General features: G+C 33.0%; 4 protein-coding genes across 4 annotated transcripts; 1 reads left to right on the top strand and 3 right to left on the bottom strand.

Moving 5' to 3' along the window:
- LOC108344675 (uncharacterized) lies at positions 1 to 3,670 on the bottom strand. The gene is made up of 6 exons (XM_017583120.2): positions 3,513 to 3,670; positions 2,862 to 3,192; positions 2,091 to 2,307; positions 1,186 to 1,723; positions 732 to 830; positions 1 to 459 (listed from the first exon to the last, which is right to left on the bottom strand). Exons 1-6 carry the CDS (start codon positions 3,586 to 3,588, stop codon positions 203 to 205), a joined length of 1,518 nt encoding a protein of 505 aa, XP_017438609.2. The 5' UTR covers positions 3,589 to 3,670; the 3' UTR covers positions 1 to 202.
- A 7,750-nt stretch (positions 3,671 to 11,420) lies between these two features.
- Positions 11,421 to 13,436, bottom strand: LOC108344981 (uncharacterized). Its single transcript, XM_017583527.2, has 2 exons — positions 12,939 to 13,436; positions 11,421 to 12,408 (listed from the first exon to the last, which is right to left on the bottom strand). The coding sequence occupies exons 1-2, from the start codon at positions 13,253 to 13,255 to the stop codon at positions 11,544 to 11,546; spliced, it is 1,182 nt and encodes a 393-aa protein (XP_017439016.1). The 5' UTR covers positions 13,256 to 13,436; the 3' UTR covers positions 11,421 to 11,543.
- A 3,045-nt stretch (positions 13,437 to 16,481) lies between these two features.
- LOC128193696 (uncharacterized) lies at positions 16,482 to 19,177 on the top strand. Its single transcript, XM_052867773.1, has 6 exons — positions 16,482 to 17,026; positions 17,111 to 17,620; positions 17,704 to 18,050; positions 18,132 to 18,676; positions 18,746 to 18,937; positions 19,013 to 19,177. Exons 1-6 carry the CDS (start codon positions 16,482 to 16,484, stop codon positions 19,175 to 19,177), a joined length of 2,304 nt encoding a protein of 767 aa, XP_052723733.1.
- A 341-nt stretch (positions 19,178 to 19,518) lies between these two features.
- Positions 19,519 to 21,544, bottom strand: LOC128193695 (protein MAINTENANCE OF MERISTEMS-like). The gene is made up of 4 exons (XM_052867772.1): positions 21,185 to 21,544; positions 20,453 to 21,115; positions 19,784 to 20,365; positions 19,519 to 19,671 (listed from the first exon to the last, which is right to left on the bottom strand). The coding sequence occupies exons 1-4, from the start codon at positions 21,542 to 21,544 to the stop codon at positions 19,519 to 19,521; spliced, it is 1,758 nt and encodes a 585-aa protein (XP_052723732.1).
- Between the last annotated feature and the right edge of the window lie 2,487 nt (positions 21,545 to 24,031).

The raw sequence follows: 24,031 nt of genomic DNA, 5'->3' as shown, positions 1-24,031 counted from the left end.
CAATGCAAAAGGTACCCAGGTTGAGATTATGATTTTATTCCAATAATTAAGTGTGTTGGAAACACATTGAAGATGCAAAAATCTACTTATTTGTTGTTTCCTTGAGATGTATCAAGTGTTCCCTAATTTTGAACCTAATTAAGCAGGCACTAAAACAAACTCAGACACATAAATGTGTTGAGAGAGCCATGTGAGTCTCAACTCAAGGAATCACTTGAGGAATTTTGGCCAGTGAAGCTTTAACCTTGTCCTCTGAGAATGAGAGGTCAACCATGTTACCTTGCAAATACTTTTCATAAGCTGGCAGGTCAAAATGGCCATGTCCACACATTGCTGTCAAAATAACCTTGGCCTCCCCACTCTCTCTACAACGAATAGCTTCCCTAATGGTTGCAGCTATGGCATGAGTTGGTTCAGGAGCTGGTATCAACCCTTCAGACCTAGCAAACTGTATAGCACCTGTAACCAAAAAGACAACACTTTCATCCTATATGATCTTAATTTTGCTAAGTACGAATTTTGGATTCTCTACTGAGATTTTTTGTACTGACCTCTTTTGTGTCTTTAAAATATACTGATGTACATTGATTTTGATGTTTTAAGATGTATTAAAAATCCTTTTAACATACCAAAAGTAGCGTATTTTGATCTAACAACACAAAAAAACTCAGCAGAGAAACTTGAGTCACTAAGCAAGTTATTGTGCCAAGTGAGATGACAATGAGAATTACCTTGAAAACATTCTGTTTGTGGAATTGAAATTGCTTCCATTAAACCCAAGTCATAAATATGTGAGATCAATGGTGCCATACCATGGTAACGCAAACCTCCTAAAAATGATAAAAAATGTTAATACAAGGATATACACTAACAAATGTGATGGTAAAAAGACATCATCACATCCAGAAAAGAAAACCTATGTTGATTTTCTCCTTGGAAGTTTGTTAATACCATTAGTCCTTGAATTTGTCAACTTTCTGACAAATTAATCCTTCTGTCATGAAGTTGAACCACGCTGGGAACTAAATTTGTCTTAAAAGTTCATAGATTCATGCATTAAATTCTCATGAAGTTGACAAATTCATTCAAGGACCATATCTTAAAGGGCCAAATCAACACAAGCTACCACACTTCCAAAAATTAAATTCTAGAACGGAAAACCCTATCAGCATAACATATTATTACCAGCATGAATTGGATCTGGAACAAAGTCGTGTCCAAGTGTGTGCATTTTCATCAATGGAGTCATTCCTGCTGTATCACCATAATCATATGCATACACCCCTTTTGTTAAGGAAGGACATGCTGAAGGTTCAACTGCTCTAATAACAGGATTGATTTTCTTATTGAGCTTCTCTCTAAGGAATGGAAAACTTAGCCCTGCAAAGTTGGAGCCACCACCAGTACATCCTATAATGACATCAGGGGTTTCACCAATAGCTTCCATTTGTTTGATGCACTCTTCTCCTATAACACTCTGGTGAAGCAAAACATGGTTGAGTACACTCCCCAAACAGTACTTGGTATCAGCACTTTTAGCAGCAACTTCCACAGCTTCCGATATGGCTATTCCTAAACTCCCTGGGCTTGATGGATCCTCTCGAAGCATTCTCTGACCAGCCTCAGTGATCATAGATGGAGATGGATGTACTTTTGCACCCCATGTTTGCATCATCAACCTCCGATAAGGTTTTGAATCATAGGAAGCGCGCACTTGCCACACCTATATTTATAAACCATTCAACTAAACAACACAGTCTCATAATCTAAGCTACAATAACATCATGTGCACAATTCCATTATGTCCTTCAGAATCATTCAATTACTGCTAACTTTGTTGGCCTTGGACAAAAGTATTGAAGATAAACAAAAGATCAGAACAAGGGTCAAGCAAGAAACGACCATTGATGATTGTTTTTGGAGTGCACAACTAATTTGGTGCAGTTTCAATTACATTTTTCTTGTTAGTTCTAAACAAAGATGCATGCATGATAACACAGTTACACCAACACTACCAGGAAATTAGTAACATTTGATTGAGAAAAACCATTAGTTCAGTTAGTTGAGTTCTCAGTGCATCCAACTCATACCTCACATCCAAGGCCAAATATGCTGCAAGCAAAGGCCAATGCACTTCCCCACTGTCCAGCACCAGTTTCTGTCACAACATTCTTGACACCTTCTTGTAAATTATACCAGGCTTGTGGCACAGCAGAGTTCGGTTTGTGTGATCCCGCTGGGCTTACTCCTTCGTACTTGTAGTAAATCCTAGCAGGCGTATCAAGAAGCTTTTCCAGCCTCTTGGCTCTAAATTCATCAGAGCAGATAATCCTCAGACAATTTCTCCAAGAGAAGTGCTAGAAACATACTATTTAAAACTCGATAGATAATAAAGTTAAATATGGTTTTAGTCTTAAACACAAAATTAGAATCATCCATTTTCCAAACATTGATACATTTTGGTCTCGAAATTTAATATATTTTGATCTCAAACATTAAAAATAAATGGATATATTCCTTCTAATCTATTGATGTTAACTTTTTTTTACATGTTAAATAGTATTTTAGACATTTGAGTTGTTTACACTGTGAATATCAACATAAAACACCATATAACACTAGAAAAAAAGTTAATGCCATTGACTTAAAAAGACTATATCTATTTAAAATTTGAGATTAAAATGTATCAAAGATATAAAGTTTGAGGATTAAAATGTATCAAAATCGGTCGATTTTAAATTTTGTGTCTAAGGAACTAAAAAAAATTAACCACGATCCACAAAATTTTTGTGATTTTCAATAAATTTTAGACAATAATAGCATTTCAAATAGCTCCAAGGAAAAGCGATAGATAATCAAACCTAATGAGAGGGGTTGGGCGCCAAAGCTTGTAAACATCGAGAACTTCATCCGGTATGTCTATGAATCTGTCACTGGTTATCTCTTGTCTGATTAACTCATCAGGAAAAAGGGGTGACAAGTCATCTGGTTTGATTGGTTCAAAAGTCTGAGGATGCAACGGTGGAGGTGGCTTTATTGGAAGATCGGCAATTACATTGTACCATTGGCGGGGAATTCCGATAGATTTATCAGCATCACCCAAAGTTGCTCTCGCAGTGCAGCCACTTGAAACTCTCTTAGGGTGCATTGGCCTTACACTCAAAGCAAATCTCTGAGACCATTGCTTTCCAACTGAAGTTGACAAAAACAAGAACAAGTCATGAGCAATCCCAATTTGATTATATATACCATTTAACAATCAAATATGTAAATCTGAGTCTGACAGTGTATTATGTCTGCACTATTTTAACAATAAAATATGTTAACAGTTGTTTGTCTCCGAATTGGATTTTTTCCACCTATAATAGAAAAATATCAGTTGGGGTCCCCAAATTTTTCATCGTATAAGATCCCATAAGCACAAAAAGCCTGAAAATTCGTGGAATGAGATTTGAGTTTAACTGGTTGTAGAAAAGTAATATACTTGTCATAGAAAGCAAGAAGGAAAGTACCTTTAGAGTGGAAGCAGGGTGAAGGAGTGGAAGGTGGATTAACAGGGAAAACACAGTGAGACATCATCATCATCATCTATTTTTTTTCTCTTCAGAACATGGAAAGCTAGTTACTCAATGTTGCAGAAGTAGAACTTTTACTCTAGCGTTATATAGTACTCTCACTGTAGCATAAGATAAAAAAAACACAAACCAAAAGTTGTCGATTTTAGAATTTGAAAACGACGACTTGCGTGCCGACACGTTGACTGCGATTTTGGAAATGACTTAACTTAAATTGTGCAAACCAAAAATTTTGTTGCCTTTGTGTAAAGATATTTTTTTCCCTTTTTCATTTTCATGTTTTAACTATTTTCTTAAAATCCACCATTTTCATAATTACAATATTAAATGTTTTTCTTTTACTGAAATGGTATACTTTATCTGAATTTTTTTTATAGAAATAAATGAATCAATTTATTTTTTCTTAATTATATAATTTATTTTTAATAATATTTTATGTAACATTCCATTTATTAGCATAATACAATTAAAATAAAATTTTATTTTATGACAATGTTGAGAGACATATTATTCAAACTATATTGTATAACAGTAGAGTTATTGTAACGTGTCTAATCAAAGAAGAAAGATAAAATAATAATGCAATAAAATAAATTTATAATTTTAAAGAGGGAGATAAGGAACAAAATATGAAAAAGGTTAGACCTCCTTTGTTACTCTTCTTTCAAGCCATGTTATCAACCAAAACCCCATTTCTCAATCTTTTTTTCAATTTCTTTCTCCACTTTCATCCATTTCAAAAATTGATAGCACCTTGAATAACTAAAGTCTTAAGATCATTTTGGATCGATTCTATTTCAAAATAAAGTAATTTTATTTTATATCTTTTTTCTTTGAAATATTTTTTTTTCTTGTATGTAGATTTTTCTTTTGCACGTAACTTTCTTACACTCTAAGCAAATCTTTATATATGTATGATCATAAAATCATACTCTTACCGTTGATGAAATTTTTAGTGTATAGATAAAACAAACTTTCATTTTAAAGTTGTATAAAGAAAAACAAACAATGTTTTTAATTAGAAATGCTAACTATAGAAAATGGGAGATTGCGAGAAAGTTCAATTGAATGAAATTTTGAAGTTTTAGGCATTGTATTATGTTTTATGTTGAAACCGACTTTTGGATATTGGAATTTTGTAGCGTGAAGAAAGGCTTAAATTGTTAGCCTATAGGATTTCACTGAAGAATGAATATAAATCATGTTTTATGAGCCTTGAGTAATGGATCAATGTAAAGTAGAAAATGGTAATGAGAGGATGGGCTGTGACTAGATTTTTTTGTTTCTAAACTGCATTAGAATTGAGTTTATACGATGAAATTATATCTATAAATTTTAAATATGTATTAGAATAATAAACTTTTATGTGTTTTTACTTGTTAAGCATATTTATAAGGATTTTCTATGAAATTATTGATGGATGTAATTTGGTATGTAATATTTGGCATGTGGAAATGCATTTAAATGGATGTTGTCATTTGAATATGGACTAAGATGAATTGATAGTAGTGTTGTTGTGTTGGAGAAATTCGGAAGGATTAAAAGTGGTAGAGAACTATCCCTTGATCCTATAGAAAAAGAGTGTGAGGAAGACTTGTAATTTAAAGAACCTATGACAAAGTCAAGGAACAAACAATTGAAAGAAAAAATTTCCTTGAGACTCATGATGCTCCATGAAGATTGGAATTCAAGGGACATGGAGATCATGGATTCGACAATTATAATTATTTTTAATTTTCTTTTAATTGTAAATAATTCAATTATGTTTTTACATTTTCTAAGTTATTTTTGGGTTTGATGTTTTTGGACTTTCTTTTATGGATTTTTAAGTGGCTTAAACATTTGTGTCTATATATATGAACACCAAATACATATGTAGACACTTTTGAGTCATATTATATATATTTATATTCTTTGAGAGAGAATTCTCTTAGTTCTTGGTTTAGAATTTTGATTCTTATAAAAAATTAACATCTTTACGATGAATCTTCATTTGTTTTATCAATATACTAGATCGTGGCGTCCTCATCCCTGTCTTATTTCACATTCTTCTCTGATTTATTTTATTGCCCCTCTTCAAGATTCAAATCTAGAAGCAATCATACTTTTTCTTGTACAAGAGCATATAATCTGGTATTTAGAATAAGGTTCTAGTTTGAATATCCTCTTTTATATTATTTTTATTTCATATTAAAAAAAACATAAAACATTTCTTGAATGTTTGTGTTATATGATTTTGTTTAAATTATGCATTTCTACATTTGATTTATGGAAATTATCTATTTTTATGTGTTTTTCTATATTTTGTAGTCATAATTAACTATTTAAGTTGATCTTGCATAAGTTTTGGTGTTGAAGGCAATTTATTTAGTTTTCTTTGTTTGTGTTGAATTTCAAAATTGAAAGAAAAAAAAAAGGAAAAAAGAAAGAATAGTGGATTTAAGTCCAAAAGAAACAAATATGTACTAAAAGAAAAAAAAGAGTAAGGATCCAAGAGTAAAAAAAATGTAGAGTTCAACACAAAATTATTATGTTGCATTATTGCTTATAATTGTTAATTTATTGAATTATATTCAGTTTTTAAAGAGTCTCGGTGTAGTCTAGTTTAACTTTTTGTGGTAGTCGTATTATTTTTTCTTATTGTTTTATGCGTCTCTTAAAATTTTTTGAAGTTTTGTTTAGATTGTGCTTTTCTACATTTAATTTATGGAAGTTATCTATTTGTATGTGTTTTTCTATTAATTGTAGTCCTAATTAACTATTTAAATTGATCTTGCATAAGTTTTGGTGTTAAAGGCAATTTGTTTAGTTTTCGTTGTTTGTGTGTTGAATTTCAAAATTGAAAGAAAAAAAAGGAAAAAAGAAAGAATAGTGGATTTAAGTCCAAAGGAAACAAATATATACTAAAAGAAAAAAAGGTAAGGATCCAAGAGTAAAACAAAAAAAATGTAGATTTCAACACAATTATTATGATTCATTATTGCTTATAATTGTTAATCTATTGAATTATATTCATTGTTTTAGAGTCTCAGCGTTGTCTCATTTAACTTTTTGTGGTAGTCCTATTATTTTCTATTTTTATTGTTTTATGTGTCTCTTAAAATTTTTTGAAGTTTTGTTTAGAGATTTGTATTTTCTTTGACCTCTTGAGTCAATATTTAGATCTCATAATGTTTTTCATATTGATTTGTCACTATTGGAGTTCTTTGCCAAACATTAAAGGGAATTTGAGTGAAAAGATGTAAGAAAATACTTTAAAAAGAGAGTTTATAAGGATGATATACAACTGAAATTTATGTAAAACACTTAGAAGAGTTATGAGGTCCTAAACACACACACACACACACACACACACACACATATATATATATATATTATTACTAATATTTTCTTGCAGGACACGACTTCTTTCCAAAAAGTGATCCTCAGTCACCTAAGACTGTGACAATTATGGTAGTAATTGAGAAGTTTAACTTACAAATGACTCAAATGCAAAAACACACTCAACTGTAGTTTGAAAGACTCCAAAAGTCTAGCGCAAATGTGAGTGTGAGATTGGAGGGAGTGGAGAGAAGGAGAAGAAAACATGATGATTCATAATGATGAAGAGAAGCATGTTTTTAGACCAAGGAGGAGCCAAAAAGGAGTTTGGGAACCACATGCTTGGGATGGATAATGATGAAGAGGAGCATGGTTTTAGACCGGCGAGACCAAAGACGAGATTTAATGGAGCTATTGACCCGAAAGCCTACGTGACATGGAAATGAAGCTTAACCAAATCTTCACCTCTTATGATTATGAGGATGACGATAAGGTTCTTATGACATCCTTAAAGTTTGAAGGATATGCTATGAATTGGTGGAATACAATTACCATAGACATAACTAGAAGGGGAAGGTTGTTAATCTCTACATGGTAGCAATTAAAGGTAGTTATAAGGAAAGATTTATTTCTCCTTATTATTAAAAGAAGATCTTCAACAAATTATAAAGACTTACACAAGAAAATAAGAGTGTTGAAGAGTATGTCCAAGAAATGGAGGTCACCTTGATGAAAACTGATGTAGAAGAAACACCTATAGCTACAATGGCTAGATTCTTGAATGGATTAAATAGGGAGATTCAAGATGTAGTGTAAATACACCATTATGAGACTTTGGAGGATTTGTTTCACCAAACTACCAAAGTAGAACAATAACTCAAGAGAAGAAGCTCTCATAGGAAGTCTTTCACCTCATGAAGGGATAAGGAGAAATCTAAGAAGGAGGGAGCTACTTCTACCATTCCTAAATTTAATGAAAAAGAGTCTTTAAGCGATAAAGCAACTTTTCAATCTAATAATGATGATTCTTCACATTTTAGTTAAAAAAAATGTTTTAAATGTTTGGGTAGAGGACATATAGAAGCTAAATGTCCCAATAGGAGAACTATAATTTTAATGGAGAATGGGTAGTACATTAGTGATCATTCCATTGGGGAATCATCTAGTAGTGACGAGGAGGATATGAAGTATGAAATACCACATATGGAGATCTTTTTATGGTTAGAAGGTTGTTGGGTAGTATGAATAAGGAGGCAGATGAGATTCAAGGAAGGAATATTTTTCCATTCTAGATGTATGGTTATGGGAAATGTGTGTGCTGTCGTCATTGATGAAGGAAGATTTACAAATGTAGTCAGTAAACAAATAGTGGAGAAGTTTGGTTTAGTGACATCTATACACCATAGTCCTTATGCTTTGCAATTGTTGAATGAGGATTGAGAATTAGTGGTGGATAAGGAGGTGCACATTGCTTTCTCTATAGGTAAATATGTCGATTAGGTAGTATGTGATGTAGTACCTATTCAGGCGAGTCACTTGTTGTTGGAAAAACCTTGGCAATATGATAAAAAGATAATTCATGATGGTCTAACTAATAGTATTATTTATTGTTTAAAGAGAAAATGGTGTCCCTAACACTTTTATCTCTTAGCACGGTTTGTGAGGATCAAATTAAGATGAAGTGAAAAAAAAAGTAAGAGAGAAAATTCTAGAAAGAGGCAAGAAAAAGGAAAGTAAAAAAAATAAAGAGTGGTAAAAGCCTTTTTTTTAGAGAAAAAGAGGTAAGTAAGCATTGGTTAAAGAAGAAACCTTATATTTGCTTATGCCTAACAATACTTGTTTGTCTTTTGTGCAAGTTTCTTTGTTTTTAGGTACAAAACAACTTCTCAAGAAGTACGAGGATGTCTTCCTTAAAGACATATCTCATAGCTTACCTCCTAAAAGGGGTATTGAACACAACATGAACCTTATTCTGAATGCATCCCTTCCTAATAGGTCAACCTATAGGAGCAATCTGGAGGAGACCAGAGAAATACAAAAGCAAATGGAGCAACTCATAGAGAAAGGATGGATTAGAGAGAGCTTAAGCTCATGTGCCATGTCATTCATCCTTGTTCCTAAGAAAGATGGATCATGGAGGATGTGCATTGTTGGGCCATCAATAACATCACCATCAGGTATAAACATCGTATTCCTAAACTTAATGACTTGCTTGATGAAATGCATGGTGCTTGTTATTTCTTAAAGAAAGATTTGAAAAATGGTTATCACCAAATTAGGGTGAGAGAGGGAAATGAATGGAAGACTACTTTTAAAACTAAATTTGGTTTGTATGAATGAATGATTATGTCTTTTAGGTTGACCAATGCACCTAGTACTTTTTTTTGAGATTGATGAATCATGTTTTGAGGAATTTTATGGTAAGTTTGTTGTTGTGTATTTTAATGATATCTTGATATATAGCAAAACACACACTTGATTAACACTTAAAACACTTAAGATAAGTTTGATAAGTTCTTAGGAAGGAGAAACTATATGCCAATATGGAAAAATACATTTTTTGTACAAATGAAGTTGATTTCCTAGGGTTTGTAGTTCGCTCTAAAGGAGTGCAAATTGTTAAAGAAAATGTCAATGCCATTAAAGATTGGCCCACTCCTAAGAATGTAAGTGAGGTAAGAAGTTTTCATGGCTTGGCTAATTTTTATATGAGGTTTTTCAAGGATTTTAGTACCATAACATCCCCATTAAATGAAATTATTAAGAAAGGGATGGAATTTAACTGGGAAAGGAACAACAAGAGGTTTTTGATAGCCTCAAACATAAAATTTCACATTCACCTATCTTAGCTTTACCAAATTTTGAAAAATTTGTTGAGATAAAGTGTGATACTTCAAAAGTTGGCATAAAAGGTGTTCTCATGCAAAAAGGGTATCTTATATATTTTAGTGAAAAGTTGAAAGGAGTAGTGGAAACTATTTCACTTATGACAAGGAGCTATATGCCTTAGTAAGGGCCTTGAAAACTTCGCAATATTATTTGCTTCCTAAGGAATTTGTAATTCATAATGATCATAGATTCCTTAAATACATTAAAAGTCAAGGCAAGCTCAATAATAGACATGCCAAATGGGTATAGAATTTATTGAAAAATTTCCTTATGTTATTAAGCATAAATAAGGTAAGGAAAATGTTGTAGTTGATGCCTTATCTAGAAGACATGCCTTATTGTCCATGGTTGAAACTAAAATGTTTGGTTTTGAAGTGTATAAGGAATTTTATGATGATGATAATGATTTTGGAAAAAATTATAAAGATTGTGAAAAATGAGCTTTTAATGATTTTTATAGGCATGCCTTTCTTTTTAAGGGAACTAATGTGTGTGTTCCTAAATGGTCAATGAGAGAATTATTTGTCAAAGAAGCTCGAAGCTCATAAAGGAAGGGGGGGGGGGGGGGGGAGGGCTTAATGGGACATTTTGTGATTTAGAAGACATTGGATATTTTACATGATAATTTCTTTTGGCCTTAGATGAAACATGATGTGTTTTCCTTTTGTAATAGATGCATTACTTGTAAATGTGCTAAGTCTAAATCCATGCATCATGGAATATTTATGCCATTACCCATTCTTAAATCTCATTGGACAAATGTTTTTATAGATTTTTTTTTGGACTTCCACAGTCCAAAGGAGAAAAATATTTTGTTTTTGTTATGGTAGACAAGTTCTCCAAGATGTCTCACTTCATTCGCTTCCATAAGAGTGATGACTCTAATCATGTGGCCAATTTATTTTTCAAGCAAGTAGTGAGACTACATGGTATTCGAAGGAGCATTGCATTGGATAGATGTAAAATTTGTTAGCCATTTTTGGAAGGTATTGTGGGGTAAGTTAGGTACAAAACTTCTTTTCTCTATAACCTCTCATCCTTATACAAACTAAAGTGGTAAATCAAACTCCTTAAATGTTTTGTAAATAAAAATTTGAAAACTTATGAGAAATGGATATCTCATGTGAAATTTTCTTATAATAGGGTAGTTCATTCTATTACTTGTATGTCTCCATTTGAGGTAGTCTATGGTTTTAACCCTCTAACTCTCATAGATTTGTTGCCTTTGCCTACTATTGATTCTATGACTAACGAAGATGGTTTTGTCAAAAACTACTTTTGTTAGGAACTCACATAAGGAAGAGAAGACATAAATTGAAAAGAAGATAGAGAAACTGACTTCTAAGACTAACCAAGGAAGGAAGAAGACAAAATTTAACCCTGAAGATTAGATGTAAGAAGAAGAAGAGGTTTCCTTCCAAAAGTAAATCTAAGCTCTGCCTAGAGGAGATTACCACCGGACCCATGCTGAATGCTAAAGCTAGATTATACATTCATCAACTAAATATCATAAGAATGTTGTTTATAAAATTCAGTATTTAATTTATTTCCTGAACCTTCAATTTATAAATTGTCATAATACATGCACATGTATTACAAGTATGACATAAGTGCAAACAAAAACATTTTGTGGAGTTAACATTAAAATAAAACTTAGATAGAGTTTTCTAAATACTTTTTATCTGAACATGATCGATATAAAACATAAAACTTCAATTCTAATCCTAGAAAAAGTAACAAAAGTACTTATTTAGATCCTTACTCCCACTTGCATTTAACGTTGTGTATGTGCCTAAAGTCATATCTCAACACTAACTTCCCTTCTAGTGTCCTCAAACAAAAACTTTCCACTAACACATAGCATGCAAACCTTAGCCACTCACTCTGGTTTCTTGCCTCTTCCCTCACTCTCACCATCTTCTCTCTTCCATGACCATGGGCCCATCCTCCACCCTCCTGCACCCATCTCATGTGCTCAACAATTGCTGAACTCAAACCCACATTAGCCTTTCTCCTGTTGTATGGATCATATGCCCTAAACCAAAAGAAACCATCAGCATCACTGCTTCCATTCCTTGTAGCTTTAATGCCAGACACCATAACCATCTCTCTCTCCACACTCACATTCACAGCCACAACACCATCACCCCCTTCACTCTCTTCACTCCCACAAGAGTATACCTCTTCCCACCTTTGCTCAAGAGTCATGCTATAATACATGCACTTCTTCATCTGCTGTCTCATTCTTGTCCCATCTCTCACAAAAATGAATGGACAGTACCATTTTCCTACTGTCACAGGAGGTGAACGTTTTCTTGAGATGGGGAAGTTCAAATCTGGTAGCTGTTCCCTTAGAGAAGCATCAACTCCTAGAGCTTCACTCAGTCTGCATGACCTATATGAGCCTGAGATTTCCATTCTCCACCCTTTTTTCCTTAGGAATGAGGGGGGAATTCCATCAGGAGTTATGGACCTACCAAAGAAACCATCACTCTGGTGGCTGTGAATCTTGAAAATTTGGTACAAGTCCTTCAGATTGAAAGGCTTTGGCCTTTCATCATTCAACATGTCAGTGAAGCAACATGTCACAATGTCCCCCTCTCTTGAGCACTTGTATGCTTTCCTACAAAATCACACAATAGTTCCAACTTTGTCACTGTCAATGTTTTCACTGTACAACGGCACATGTTATCTAAGACATCAAACGTTCACTGCCCTCTGATAAATTTTACATAAACCAGCATTCTGGTTGCATCCAAGTTTGACAAAAAGGCCGAATAAGTTCAAACGAAACTCATTCATAGTCAAATACTCAAATTGCACGAGAAAAACCATCGTTTTTAATTTGGCTTTTTATCTCTTTTCTTGTTCATAATGTGAGAAAGATCATATATTTCCAAAACCACGCCTCATTACTCCTCTAAGAATAATTAAGTGACCTTAATATTACAATTCTGACTTCAGCCTGACTAATTGTAAAACTGGTATAAATAATGAAGCAATTGTTTTGATTGCATCTTAAACTCAATTCAAAATTAGTTTAGCTGTCCAAATATATATATATATACACTGAATGATACTAAATTGTTAGTGTATACTGAGTATATAGAGAGAACGAAATCATAATGCAGTGATGTATACATGGTAACATACCCTTTATGTCTGCCTTTGGCTTTGATGACATAGTAGCGGTTGGAAGATAGAGGGTGATCAGGCACAGATAGAAACCAGACCTTGGTGTTTGAAGTTTGCTGATACTCTGATGCATGAGTGATAGAGAAGATTTTGTCCTGAGGAAAAGGTAGCTTCTTCACCTTCTTATGCCTGCACAGACGCCAACAACACGTGTCTTCTGCTTCTGCTTCTTCATCTGTGATCACAAGATAACCTGAATATGGACCATCTGGTGGTGGTATTGAAAGAGTACTTGGAGATCTTCTATACATAGACAAAGGCCTAGTCACATACATCTTTCTTTTTTCTCACCTTTTCTCTCTATCCAACACTCACGACTCAACCAATGGAGAATTTATCACCATTTATCAGTTTCAGTTCCTTATGAGTGAAGATATGGAAATGAAAAACCACATTAAAGTTCAACAATGGATAACGTATCAATCATTAATTAAAGTTCATGTAAAATTTTCATATACCACATTAAGCCAGAAACAATTTGGCACCTCTATATATACTTCTATAATATTTCTGCTACTATACATTTTGAATGGTAAAGATCAAAGACAATTAAAGTGGAAAAAACAAAGAATGCTGCTTTTACTTTCATTTATTGTCCACCTTTCTTTTCTTTTTCTTTTCACAAGATCAACCATTGTTGTTTTTTCACCAAAATGTTATTATCAATACCAATGTTTGCATTATTGTTGTAGAGTTCTACATTTATAATGAATTTGGAATGTATAGTGACAGTAGCATCACTAAGATTACCATAAAGAAAAAGGTAGTGGCACTGTATTTAGCGAAGCTTCAAGAAATTAGTGGACTGTGACGACTACTAGTGGTTCTTATCTTAACTTTCCAAATCAGCTTTTCCCTACTTTAATAATATCATGCATTAGGATGAAACATATAAGAATCCTATGTCATCTTATGTTTGTACAAAACATTTGCTATATTTTACGCAATCATCTACAGTGCAAGAAGCTACAATAGCCTTTGGTAGTGTTTTCTAAAGTTGCAGGAAACAATGCTGCAATGTTTTTTAAAAGTAGCTGCTCTCTACACTTTCACACCCATTTTATTATATGCTAATACTTTTTACAAAAATAATGTATGAGTTGTGTTTTATTTGCATAAGTAGAAATTATATTGTGATTGGTTGTTAAAAGATGATTTTTGGTATAACCATCTTTATTTTCAATTGAGTTCATAATTATTTTATATGTCATTATCAGATAAGTGTTATGACTTGGAAGATTTGGATTTGAAATATGTGTCATGATGAGGCTATTTCTTAACCTCATAAACTACTCTTGGTTGAGTTAAAAAGCATTGAATTAGTTGAAATACATAAATTACTATATCCCTTGACTCAGCATTTGTCTCTTTGGATCCCTTGAAGTAAAAAGCTTAATCAACCAACTTAGCTTAAATAACTTGATTAAACACTTGTATATAAGTGGTTTAGTGATTGTTGTATAACATGCTTCTATAATTGAAGAGAAAATGAAAATAAATTATAAGTTGTTTCTATTACTATTACAAGTAATTGAAATTATGAAAAAATTTATCGAAGTAAGTTAAAAAAAATTAATGAAAAATCGTGTCCTTTTCATAATTTTGCTAAAAAATGTATACAAGTCTAAAATTATAGGCTAAAATGAGTTATATATTTCAAACCTCATTTTTATTTTTAAGTATTTAATCATTTTTTTCTTTAAATTGAGTACCTAATTAATTAAATAATTTTGTTTAGGCAAATATGTATTTATATTTCTTCTGATTTAGTTTCCTCGGATATTTATAATTTTCTTTTGATTCTTATTGAATATTATTATTTTTACCATAATAACTAATATATTTTGTATCAATTATCTATTATAATACAAGAGACTTAAAAGATTATCTGAAGTGAGACAATCTAACATAAAAGTGAGGAGTAGAACTTTCATCACGTGTAATATTAGAATAACATAAAACAGAACGATTAATTTACTATGTATCTAATTTGAAGTAAAAAAATTTTTGGTACTTATAACAAATATGGTTCATGTAGGAAAATGAAAACTTATTTAAGCCTAAATTATAAATAAATTCTTCTAATATGTATTATTTCCAATTTGCCCCTCATAATACACTCTAGTCCTTCGTTTCACCTAATAATACGTTAGGTCAGAATTTGTTACAAACCTCAATAAAACACTATTGAATTGGACTGCTTCTTCCGCACCTCTATACACTTTTTTCCTGCACCCCATAAAAAAATAATTTTGTTTTTTTCTGTATAACTCAGAAATAAAAAAACTTTCTAATTATATAATTTAAAGTTAAAAATAATTTTTGAATTATACAATTTAGAAGTTAAAACAAATTATACAATTTAAAAATTATTTTTAACTTATAAATTACATAATTGAAAAGTTTTTTGATTTCATTGTACAGTAAAAGTCAAATGACTTCTAGATTATGCAATTTGGAAACTATATATTATTTTAAGTCTTCAAGTTATTTTTAACTTGTGAATCGTGCAATGTAAAAAGCTCCGGGGTGTTGCTCCCTCCACCCCCACACATCTCTTCCTCCACCTCTCCTTTATTATTTTGCCCCTTCCTCCACCTTTCCTTTACTATTTTGCCCCTCAGTAAAATTTTATTTTTAAAATTATTGTTTTTTAATTTTATTCATTTATAACATATTTCATTGATAACCTACGTAGTTCCTTGTATGAGTAAAATATTTTTCTGCAAAGCTTGGTGATCGTGAAAAGAATTATCAAGCAATCTTCCTCTTGTTCTCGGTGCAGTACGTGGTGCAGTGCGTTTGTGGTGTAGTGTCCTTGTCGTGGTTCCTCTCCAGGTACGTAGTCATAATCCTTCCAATAATCCTAAACCCTAAACCCTTCCCATACTTCCAATAATCCTTTTAATATCCAAGCCTATAATCCTTGCATGAGACGCAAAACGTTAGTAAAATAAAAACGAAACGTAAAAGGAACACTGCCTCTGGACGGATGACATCCTTCAACGGATGTCATCCGTCCAGAGGCAGTGTTCCTTTTACGTTTCGTTATTATTTTATTTGTTTATTTTATTTACAGTAATTTATATTTAAATTTATAATTTTAAATGTTATATATGGTTAGTTTTTAAACGTAATAATTTTGTTAAAATATGAATTTGTTATAGATGATTTTTGTATCTTTAATTCTTTAATAATTTGATAATTATATAAAAAATTATTTATTACTCTATTTATATCAAATATATAATTTAATTATATTAATATTTTTATATTTGTTTGATTAATTATTAATTATGTTAATAAGGGTCATTATAATTTTGTAGGTGATTATTATTTAAAATGGATGAATATCTTCATATGGATTCTCAGATTGGTTGTAGTTTGAAATCTGATTTGTCCTCATCAATTAGCAAAGTTGTAGAGAGAGATTTAACAAATAGATTTACAACAAATGAAATATTTCATTCACGGGAGCACTTAATTCAATGGGTAAGAGGAATGGCTTTTGATTTAGGATTTGTTGTGGTAATAGTAAGATCTGACATAGCTACTGGTGTACGGGGAAGAAAAACGTATGTCATACTTGGATGTGAAAGAGGGGGAAAATATAGGAAATACAAAGCTGATGCAGTGGCTAGTGTATACGGCACTCGTAAATGTGAATGTCCGTTTAGATTAAAGGGTAAACCATGTTCAGATGGGGCCGGATGGGTGTTGAAGGTGATGTGTGGACATCACAACCATGAGTTGGCTGAAACTTTAGTGGGTCACCCTTATGCTGGCAGGTTAAATACGAGTGAGAAGTCATTACTGGTTGATATGACAAAGAGTAAAGTTACACCTGCAAATATTTTATTAACACTCAAACAAAATAATGATCGAAATGTCACAACGATTAAACAAATCTACAACGCAAGGCATGCGTATAAACGATCATTAAGAGGGTCTAGAACTGAACTACAACAACTTATGATGTTGTTGGATCGGGATAAGTACATTCACTGGAGTAGGTGTGCTGATGATTCAAAGGTTGTTACTGACTTGTTTTGGACACATCCTGATGCGGTGAAATTGTTAAACTCATTTAATGTTGTATTTATGATGGATTCCACATATAAAACAAATAGATATAGACTTCCGTTGCTTGAGATTGTGGGTATGACGTCTACAGGGTTAACCTTCTCAGCAGCATTTGCTTTCTTGTCTACTGAAAGGCAGAGTAATTTCACATGGGCTTTGGAAAAGATGAAAGGTTTATTTTTAACATCTGAGGGTGGTCCTAAAGTTATTGTGACTGACCGAGACTTGGCTTTGATGAATGCCATATCAAGTGTATTCCCTGAGTCATATCAAATGTTATGTCGGTTCCACATCCTTAAAAATGTTAAAGCTAAATGCAAAATGTTAGTTCATTCTACTGAGGTTTGGGAAGTGTTGATGGATGCATGGGAAAATGTGATGGATTGTGCTGATGAAAGCTTGTTTGCTGAGTATGTGAATGGTTTTGAATACGCAAGCAGATCATGGCCTTTGTTCTTTGAATATGTTAATCAGACTTGGATTATTCCGTACAGCACATACTTTGTAAAGTTCTGGACGAACAAAGTAATGCATTTAGGGAACACAACCACAAATAGGTATGTTGTAATGTTATTTTATTTATTTGTTTTGTAGATAAATATTTATTTGTACTTGTTGAAGTTTTTTTTTTTTGTTTCAGGGCTGAATCTGCTCATTGGAGCCTGAAGAAAGTTCTGGGCAATAGTATGGGTGATTTGTGTTCTTGTTGGGATAATATTCATAACGTCATTATCTTACAACACAACAAGATTAAGGCGTCATTTGAAAGTAGTTTGTTGCTCAGGAGTGACTATTTTAAAGGCTACATATATAGAGAACTTATTGGGCGTGTGTCTCGATATGCATTGGATCTCATTGCTAAGGAATTGAAAATAGTGCAGCAGATAGGATTGGACTCCTCAAAGTGTGGATGCGTATTGAGACGTACATTTGGTGTCCCATGTGCATGTGAATTAGCACGATATGATCCTAGGATGATCCCTATAGGTGAATTTCATATCATGTGGCGAAGATTGCATTTCTCAAATGTTTAATTAAATGAAACTAAGCCTCAGTTATCCATTAAAGATGAGTTGAAACAAGTAGAAGAACGATTCAATGAGGTTGATATTGGCGGTAAAGTCACCATCAAGCAGAAGTTACTTGAGATTGTTTGTCCTACATTGACATCAATGGTCCCTCCATTACATAAAGTCAAGACAAAGGGTGCACAAAAAAGTAAAGTTAAACGAAGTGAAAGGTCTACTATGCGGGATCCATCATATTTTGAGTATGTGGACGCCTTTCATTCAACCATAGAATCTTCATCTGTGAGAAGTAAATTACAATCAAAGCCAAAAGCAATGAAGAAAAGGAGAGTTCCAATGATAGACCAGTTTCATTCTACTACTCACCCCTTCATTGTGGACGTTGTTGATGTTGTGGTTGATGGTCACTGTGGGTATAGATGCATTGCTGCGTTGTTGGGACTCGGAGAAGATTCATGGCCCGTTGTGAGGAATGAGTTGTACAAAGAACTCAGTGCATGGCGTGATGAATATGCAAGCCTAGTAGGAGGCTATGATAGACTAGAAGAACTGAGGTCCTCTTTGTTGGTGCAGTCACTGTCCGCGGTAAGTGTTTCCCGTTTTATGTAGTTTCTTTATTACATGGTTTTTTCTAACAACTTTTATTCATAACAGGCTAACACGACCAAGTGGATGACATTACCAGACATTGGTTATGCAATTGCTAACCGATATAACGTTATCTTAGTGTGTTTGTCATACTCTCAAAATTATACTATCTTTCCACTACGTTCCACACCACCTTCTGATATCACTCAACATCGCTTAATTTGTATAGGACATGTTCATGGATGTCATTTTGTGCAGGTAAGTGCATTTTGTTATGAATTTATTTTAAAATTACTTATCACTCAATTATATTTTGTTATTTGTATAATGTAGGTTAAGCTACAAGAAGGTTGTCCGTTGCCCACGGTGAATATCATGTCCTCAACCCACTGTTATCCTGAGGCACGAGCGTGGACATCTATTTATACTAGTAGGATGCACGCATTTGAACAGTTGATGGACATAACAACATCTTATGTTGACTTAGGTGATTCATGATATTTATATTATGTATGAAGATATGTAGAAATACACTATTATATTTTGTTATTTAAGTACTTATTGTCAGTATTCATGATAATTATATTTTTATTATTCGTGATATTTATGTAGTATTTATTTATATATGATCATATTTATATTACTTGTTGTTAATTAAGTTCTTATTTTTTTCCACTTAAACATATAAATATTTGATCATCTATATAACCAATATAAAAGAACATGTAACTCAAAATGAAAACATTGAAATTATAAGAAATTATAAATTTCTATTACAAATACAAAGATAATATAAAGTCCTGTAATACATAATCAGAAAAAGGAAATATAAAGTCCTATCAATTAGAAGTCGACCGTCTACCACGCACATGCCTCTGCTCTCTCCTAGTCGTGGAATATTCGTCGATGCCTTCATTAGCAATCTGAAGCAGGTCCACTGACACCTGATGTGCAACAGTACCCTCGGTGACATGACGACACGATATCAAGGACTGTAACATTCTCGCCATTCGCCTAAATCTAGCTTGCATTATAATTATATCAAACAATTAAATAAACAAGGTGATCAAAATTTAATAATATAAGCAATGAAAAATAATATACCAGGGCGCCAGATGGTGAAGGTGGAGACGATCTACGATGGGGTCGTGCCTCCCGTGGAACATCGGGGCGTTGTCTAGGTGCAAGAGCCAGTCGCGCGTCATCTGCAGCAACAATAATATAAGGATGCGAAACCCTCCTGAACCACTGAATGTACCCATCAACACAGTCAGAAGGGGATGCTGCATGTCTGACATTACTCACAACGTGAGCTCTCAAGTGCAACCACATATGATCAATGGCCACTACATCTGCATCTGGAACCGTAGTCGGTGATCGTGGAATGTCTTGCTGAAACCCAAATTGCCTCAGCACACGCTCAGGCAAATGACGACAAAGGGTGTCACCAATCCGAATCCATCCAGAATACATACAGATGCCGAAGAATGGCCGAATGCCTCGATGCCCCTCATACGGATGCCATACAACTCCACTGTATGTCAGCGCATCCAACTGTGACCGAATCTCTGCGAGAGTGGAACTCTGTCTAGGGCTCTGCCACCTCATGGCACGTGGTGTGGTATCATCGTAAGAAGTCACCAACCGCCTCCTCCCCAAGCCAGGGAAATGTTCGTATATCCAACTCTAAAAAAATAATTATTCAATTAAATTACATCCATGTTCGAACATGGAAATAAATACATGAAATAAATGTCAAAGTTATAACTGTACCTGAAATAGAGTCAAATATTCAGCCATCTGCTTTGTGGACGCGAGACTCGCATCCCCGAGCTGCTCGTACAAATAGGCGAGTGCAGCAACACCCCAGGCATATCTGCCACACGCGTGTACGTCTCTAAATAACAATAAGTAAGACACGCGTATAGAACTGGCACTCTTATTTGCAAAAATCGTACATCCTACTAGATGCAACAAATATGCTCTAGCAGCATAGTCCCAATGCTGCGACTCACACCTCTGAACATATATCTCTCTAAGCCAGCTGAGTCTGACTTTCGGACCACGTGCGTCCTCCATCTCAGCACCTGTTGTGCCACCATCAACGCCGAGCAGTTGCACAAGGGCTGTACGAGCCTCCTCAAACTCCAACTCCTCCAAATCACACATTTGTCCCATCACGGGCAGGTGAAGTAATGTCGAGACGTCATCAAGAGTAATCGACATCTCCCCTATAGGGAGATGGAAACTACTGGTCTCAAAATGCCACCTCTCTATGAATCCGAGGAGTAACCCCTTATCAACGTAATCATAACAAATCCCTGTAAGAGGCATCAAACTGGAATTCAACACAATGTCTTGAATTCCCTCGTGGCATGGTCCTAACTTATTTACTTTTTTTCCGTGGGAGATCAACTTCAGTGTGTCCCCTCGATCCTACACATCAATATTTAATAAATTTTCTATTAAAAAAAATAATAAAATAAATTTTATTTTTGCACTCACCCGGCCTTGGGAAATAGCATAAGCTACATGCTGAACATAGTGCGTCAGCAATGAATGATCGTGTGGACCTCCAGGAAATCCAGCGACATCCTCTTGTATGTCATGAACATCTGCATGCTCCTCCTCATCGTCATCATCGTTAGGGGCCTCAAATGCATTCTCCTCTCCATGAGTCTCATACGCCTCATATGTTTGTTCCTCAACGGCTCGCTCCTCAGCTATGGGGTCATGCTGGATAGGAGCTGCCCGACTTCTACGAGCAGAAACGGTAGGTCTTCTCCGAGCTTCGCCCTGCGACGAACTCTCTCCTCGAGAACTCTCACCTCGAGAATTAAAAGATGCACCACGTGTTCTTACCATTTCTAACAATAATTTGTTTATTTAATTTCAAAAATTAAAATAAATTATTGTTTCAAATATCATTAATAAACTATAAAAAATGCAATTCAAAATAAATTAAACTAATAATAATTAATTTATTAACTTACAACAAAAATTAAATAAAAGAAACAATTAGCTAATTAATTAAAATAATATATTTAAATACATTTCCATTTAATTATTATTAAATTAATTATTATTACAAATACAAATTTACTATAAATAAAATAAATACAAATACAAATTTACTAATATTAAATAAATTAAATTGATAATATTTATTTTAAGAAATAAAAATAATTTAAATATATAAAAGTTTTCGTATCTAATTCTTAATCAATTTATTTACAAACTACAAATAAAAAAATTTATAAAATATTCAAATAATAATCTAAGTCAAAGAAAATTTAAAAACATTTAACAATAAATATATCAAATATATAAATATATATTTCAGTTATAATAATTTAAAAACAATTAAAAAAGTAAAAAAAATGCAGCAGAGCCGAAACGGATGTGGGATATCCGATTGGCCTTCAACGGATATCCCACATCCGTCGACGGAAGTCGGAAATCCGTCGAAGGCAAACGAATGTCCCACATCCGTTTTAGCCTTTCGTGCACAGTAAAATCGACAAACAGAGCACGGTGAAAGAACCAACCTGGACGCAGATCTCGCTCCTCCACGATGTTCCTCCGCACACGCTATTCCTCCGCACCAGTCTTGCTCCACACCAAACGGTCTTCTACAAAAACGAAAAACAAAGAAGAAATGGAGAAAGAAAATGGAGAAGTTGGAGACGGAAGTGAGAAGTGAGAGAGAGGTTACGGAAGTGAGAAGTGAGAGATGGAAATGAAAGGTTGGTAGATGTAGGTAGTAAATAGAAAAAAGTAAATTTAAATTAATTAAAATATTAAAATAAAAAAAGTAAAAAAATTTAACTTTAAGACATAATTGGAATTATATAAAATTGGGGAGGTGGAGGGAGAAGCATGTGGGGGTGGAGGGAGCAACGCCCAAAGCTCCGAAAGGAAAAATGAGAAGTTTATTTAGAGAGGGGTGCATGAAGAAATGTATAGAAGTGCAAAAAAGAAGTTGTCGAGACGTTTTGCACATTTTTTCCTGGATTGGGTTTGTTCCTGATATATGACTATGGTAAATTTCTAAGTGGGCTTTTTCTTTCTGAATCTCCGTTATTACTAACTACATCCTTATACAAAGAGAAAAAGATTAAATACCCTTCTTAATGGCACCATGCCATTGTTATTGTTATTATCTTTGTTGTGTCACTATTATTGCACCTCCATTCTTTAGTATAATGGAAGAAGAAGAGAGAGCTCGTTTTGAAAAAACTCGTTCATTATGAAACATTAAGGCCTTGTTCACTTGAGTAGATTTGAGGGAGAGTAATTAAGGGGATTTGAGAGGATTTGAAAATAAATTTTTTTATTGATTATTTGAGTGAATTTGGAGGTAAATGAGATTAGATTTGGAAGTAAATTTTTTTAATTTCTCACGTCAATCAAATCCTACACTAATTCTTATAAACTTTATTTCCAAATTCATTCTCACTTATCTCCAAATTGACTCAAATAAACAATAAAAAAATTTATTTTTAAATCTTCTCAAATCCCCTCAATTACTCTCCCTCAAATCCACTCAAGTGAACAAGGCCTAAATGTTTTTTGGAAACTTTGTTCTAGAAAGCTCATTCTAAAGGTATTATATATGTTCTAGAAAACTTGTTCCAACGAAGATTTCCAGAACCAGTAATTCAAAAGTTACCTTTATGAAAAGTAAAATGGCTATTTTCATAAATTATGGAGATGTAATTAGAATTTTAAAACAATTTCTTTCAACGATCAAGCACAAGCAAGGAAATGTTAATGTAGTTATTGATGCTTTGTCTATAAGATACACCTTGCTTGTAACTTTGGAATCAAAACTTTTGGAATTTGATGACATAAAGTATAAAGTAGTTCTATAACATCTCTTTAATTTCTCTTTTAAAAACAAATGTATTTGTATCCTTAGTCACTTTGGTATAAATAAAATTTGAAATATTCTGAAATAACATTTTTATTAGTCACATCATTAAAGAGACATTTCAATTGTGAAAAATGTAATATTTACAACAAAGCCAAGTCTATAATTTTATCACACAGTATAAAAGTTAAATTGTATAACAATAAATATATATATATATCTACAACACCTATATATAATTTTATCACACAGTATTTACAACACCTATATATATATATATATATATATATATATATATATATATATATATATATATATAATCCCTTTACGTATATCTAAATAATCAATTTATTGAATAAATGTAAACATTAATTCATTTTATGCAAATATAGTACGTTTATAAGTTTAACTTTTTCCTTAACATTTTTAGAAATCCAATAAAGTCATAGGTAAACTTTTTCAAATATAAATTTTTATTT

Source organism: Vigna angularis, chromosome 8, assembly GCF_016808095.1.
Source record: "Vigna angularis cultivar LongXiaoDou No.4 chromosome 8, ASM1680809v1, whole genome shotgun sequence".
Taxonomy (NCBI): Eukaryota; Viridiplantae; Streptophyta; class Magnoliopsida; order Fabales; family Fabaceae; genus Vigna; species Vigna angularis.
Note: the sequence above shows the minus strand (reverse complement) of the source record. Positions and strands in the feature narration are given on the sequence as shown.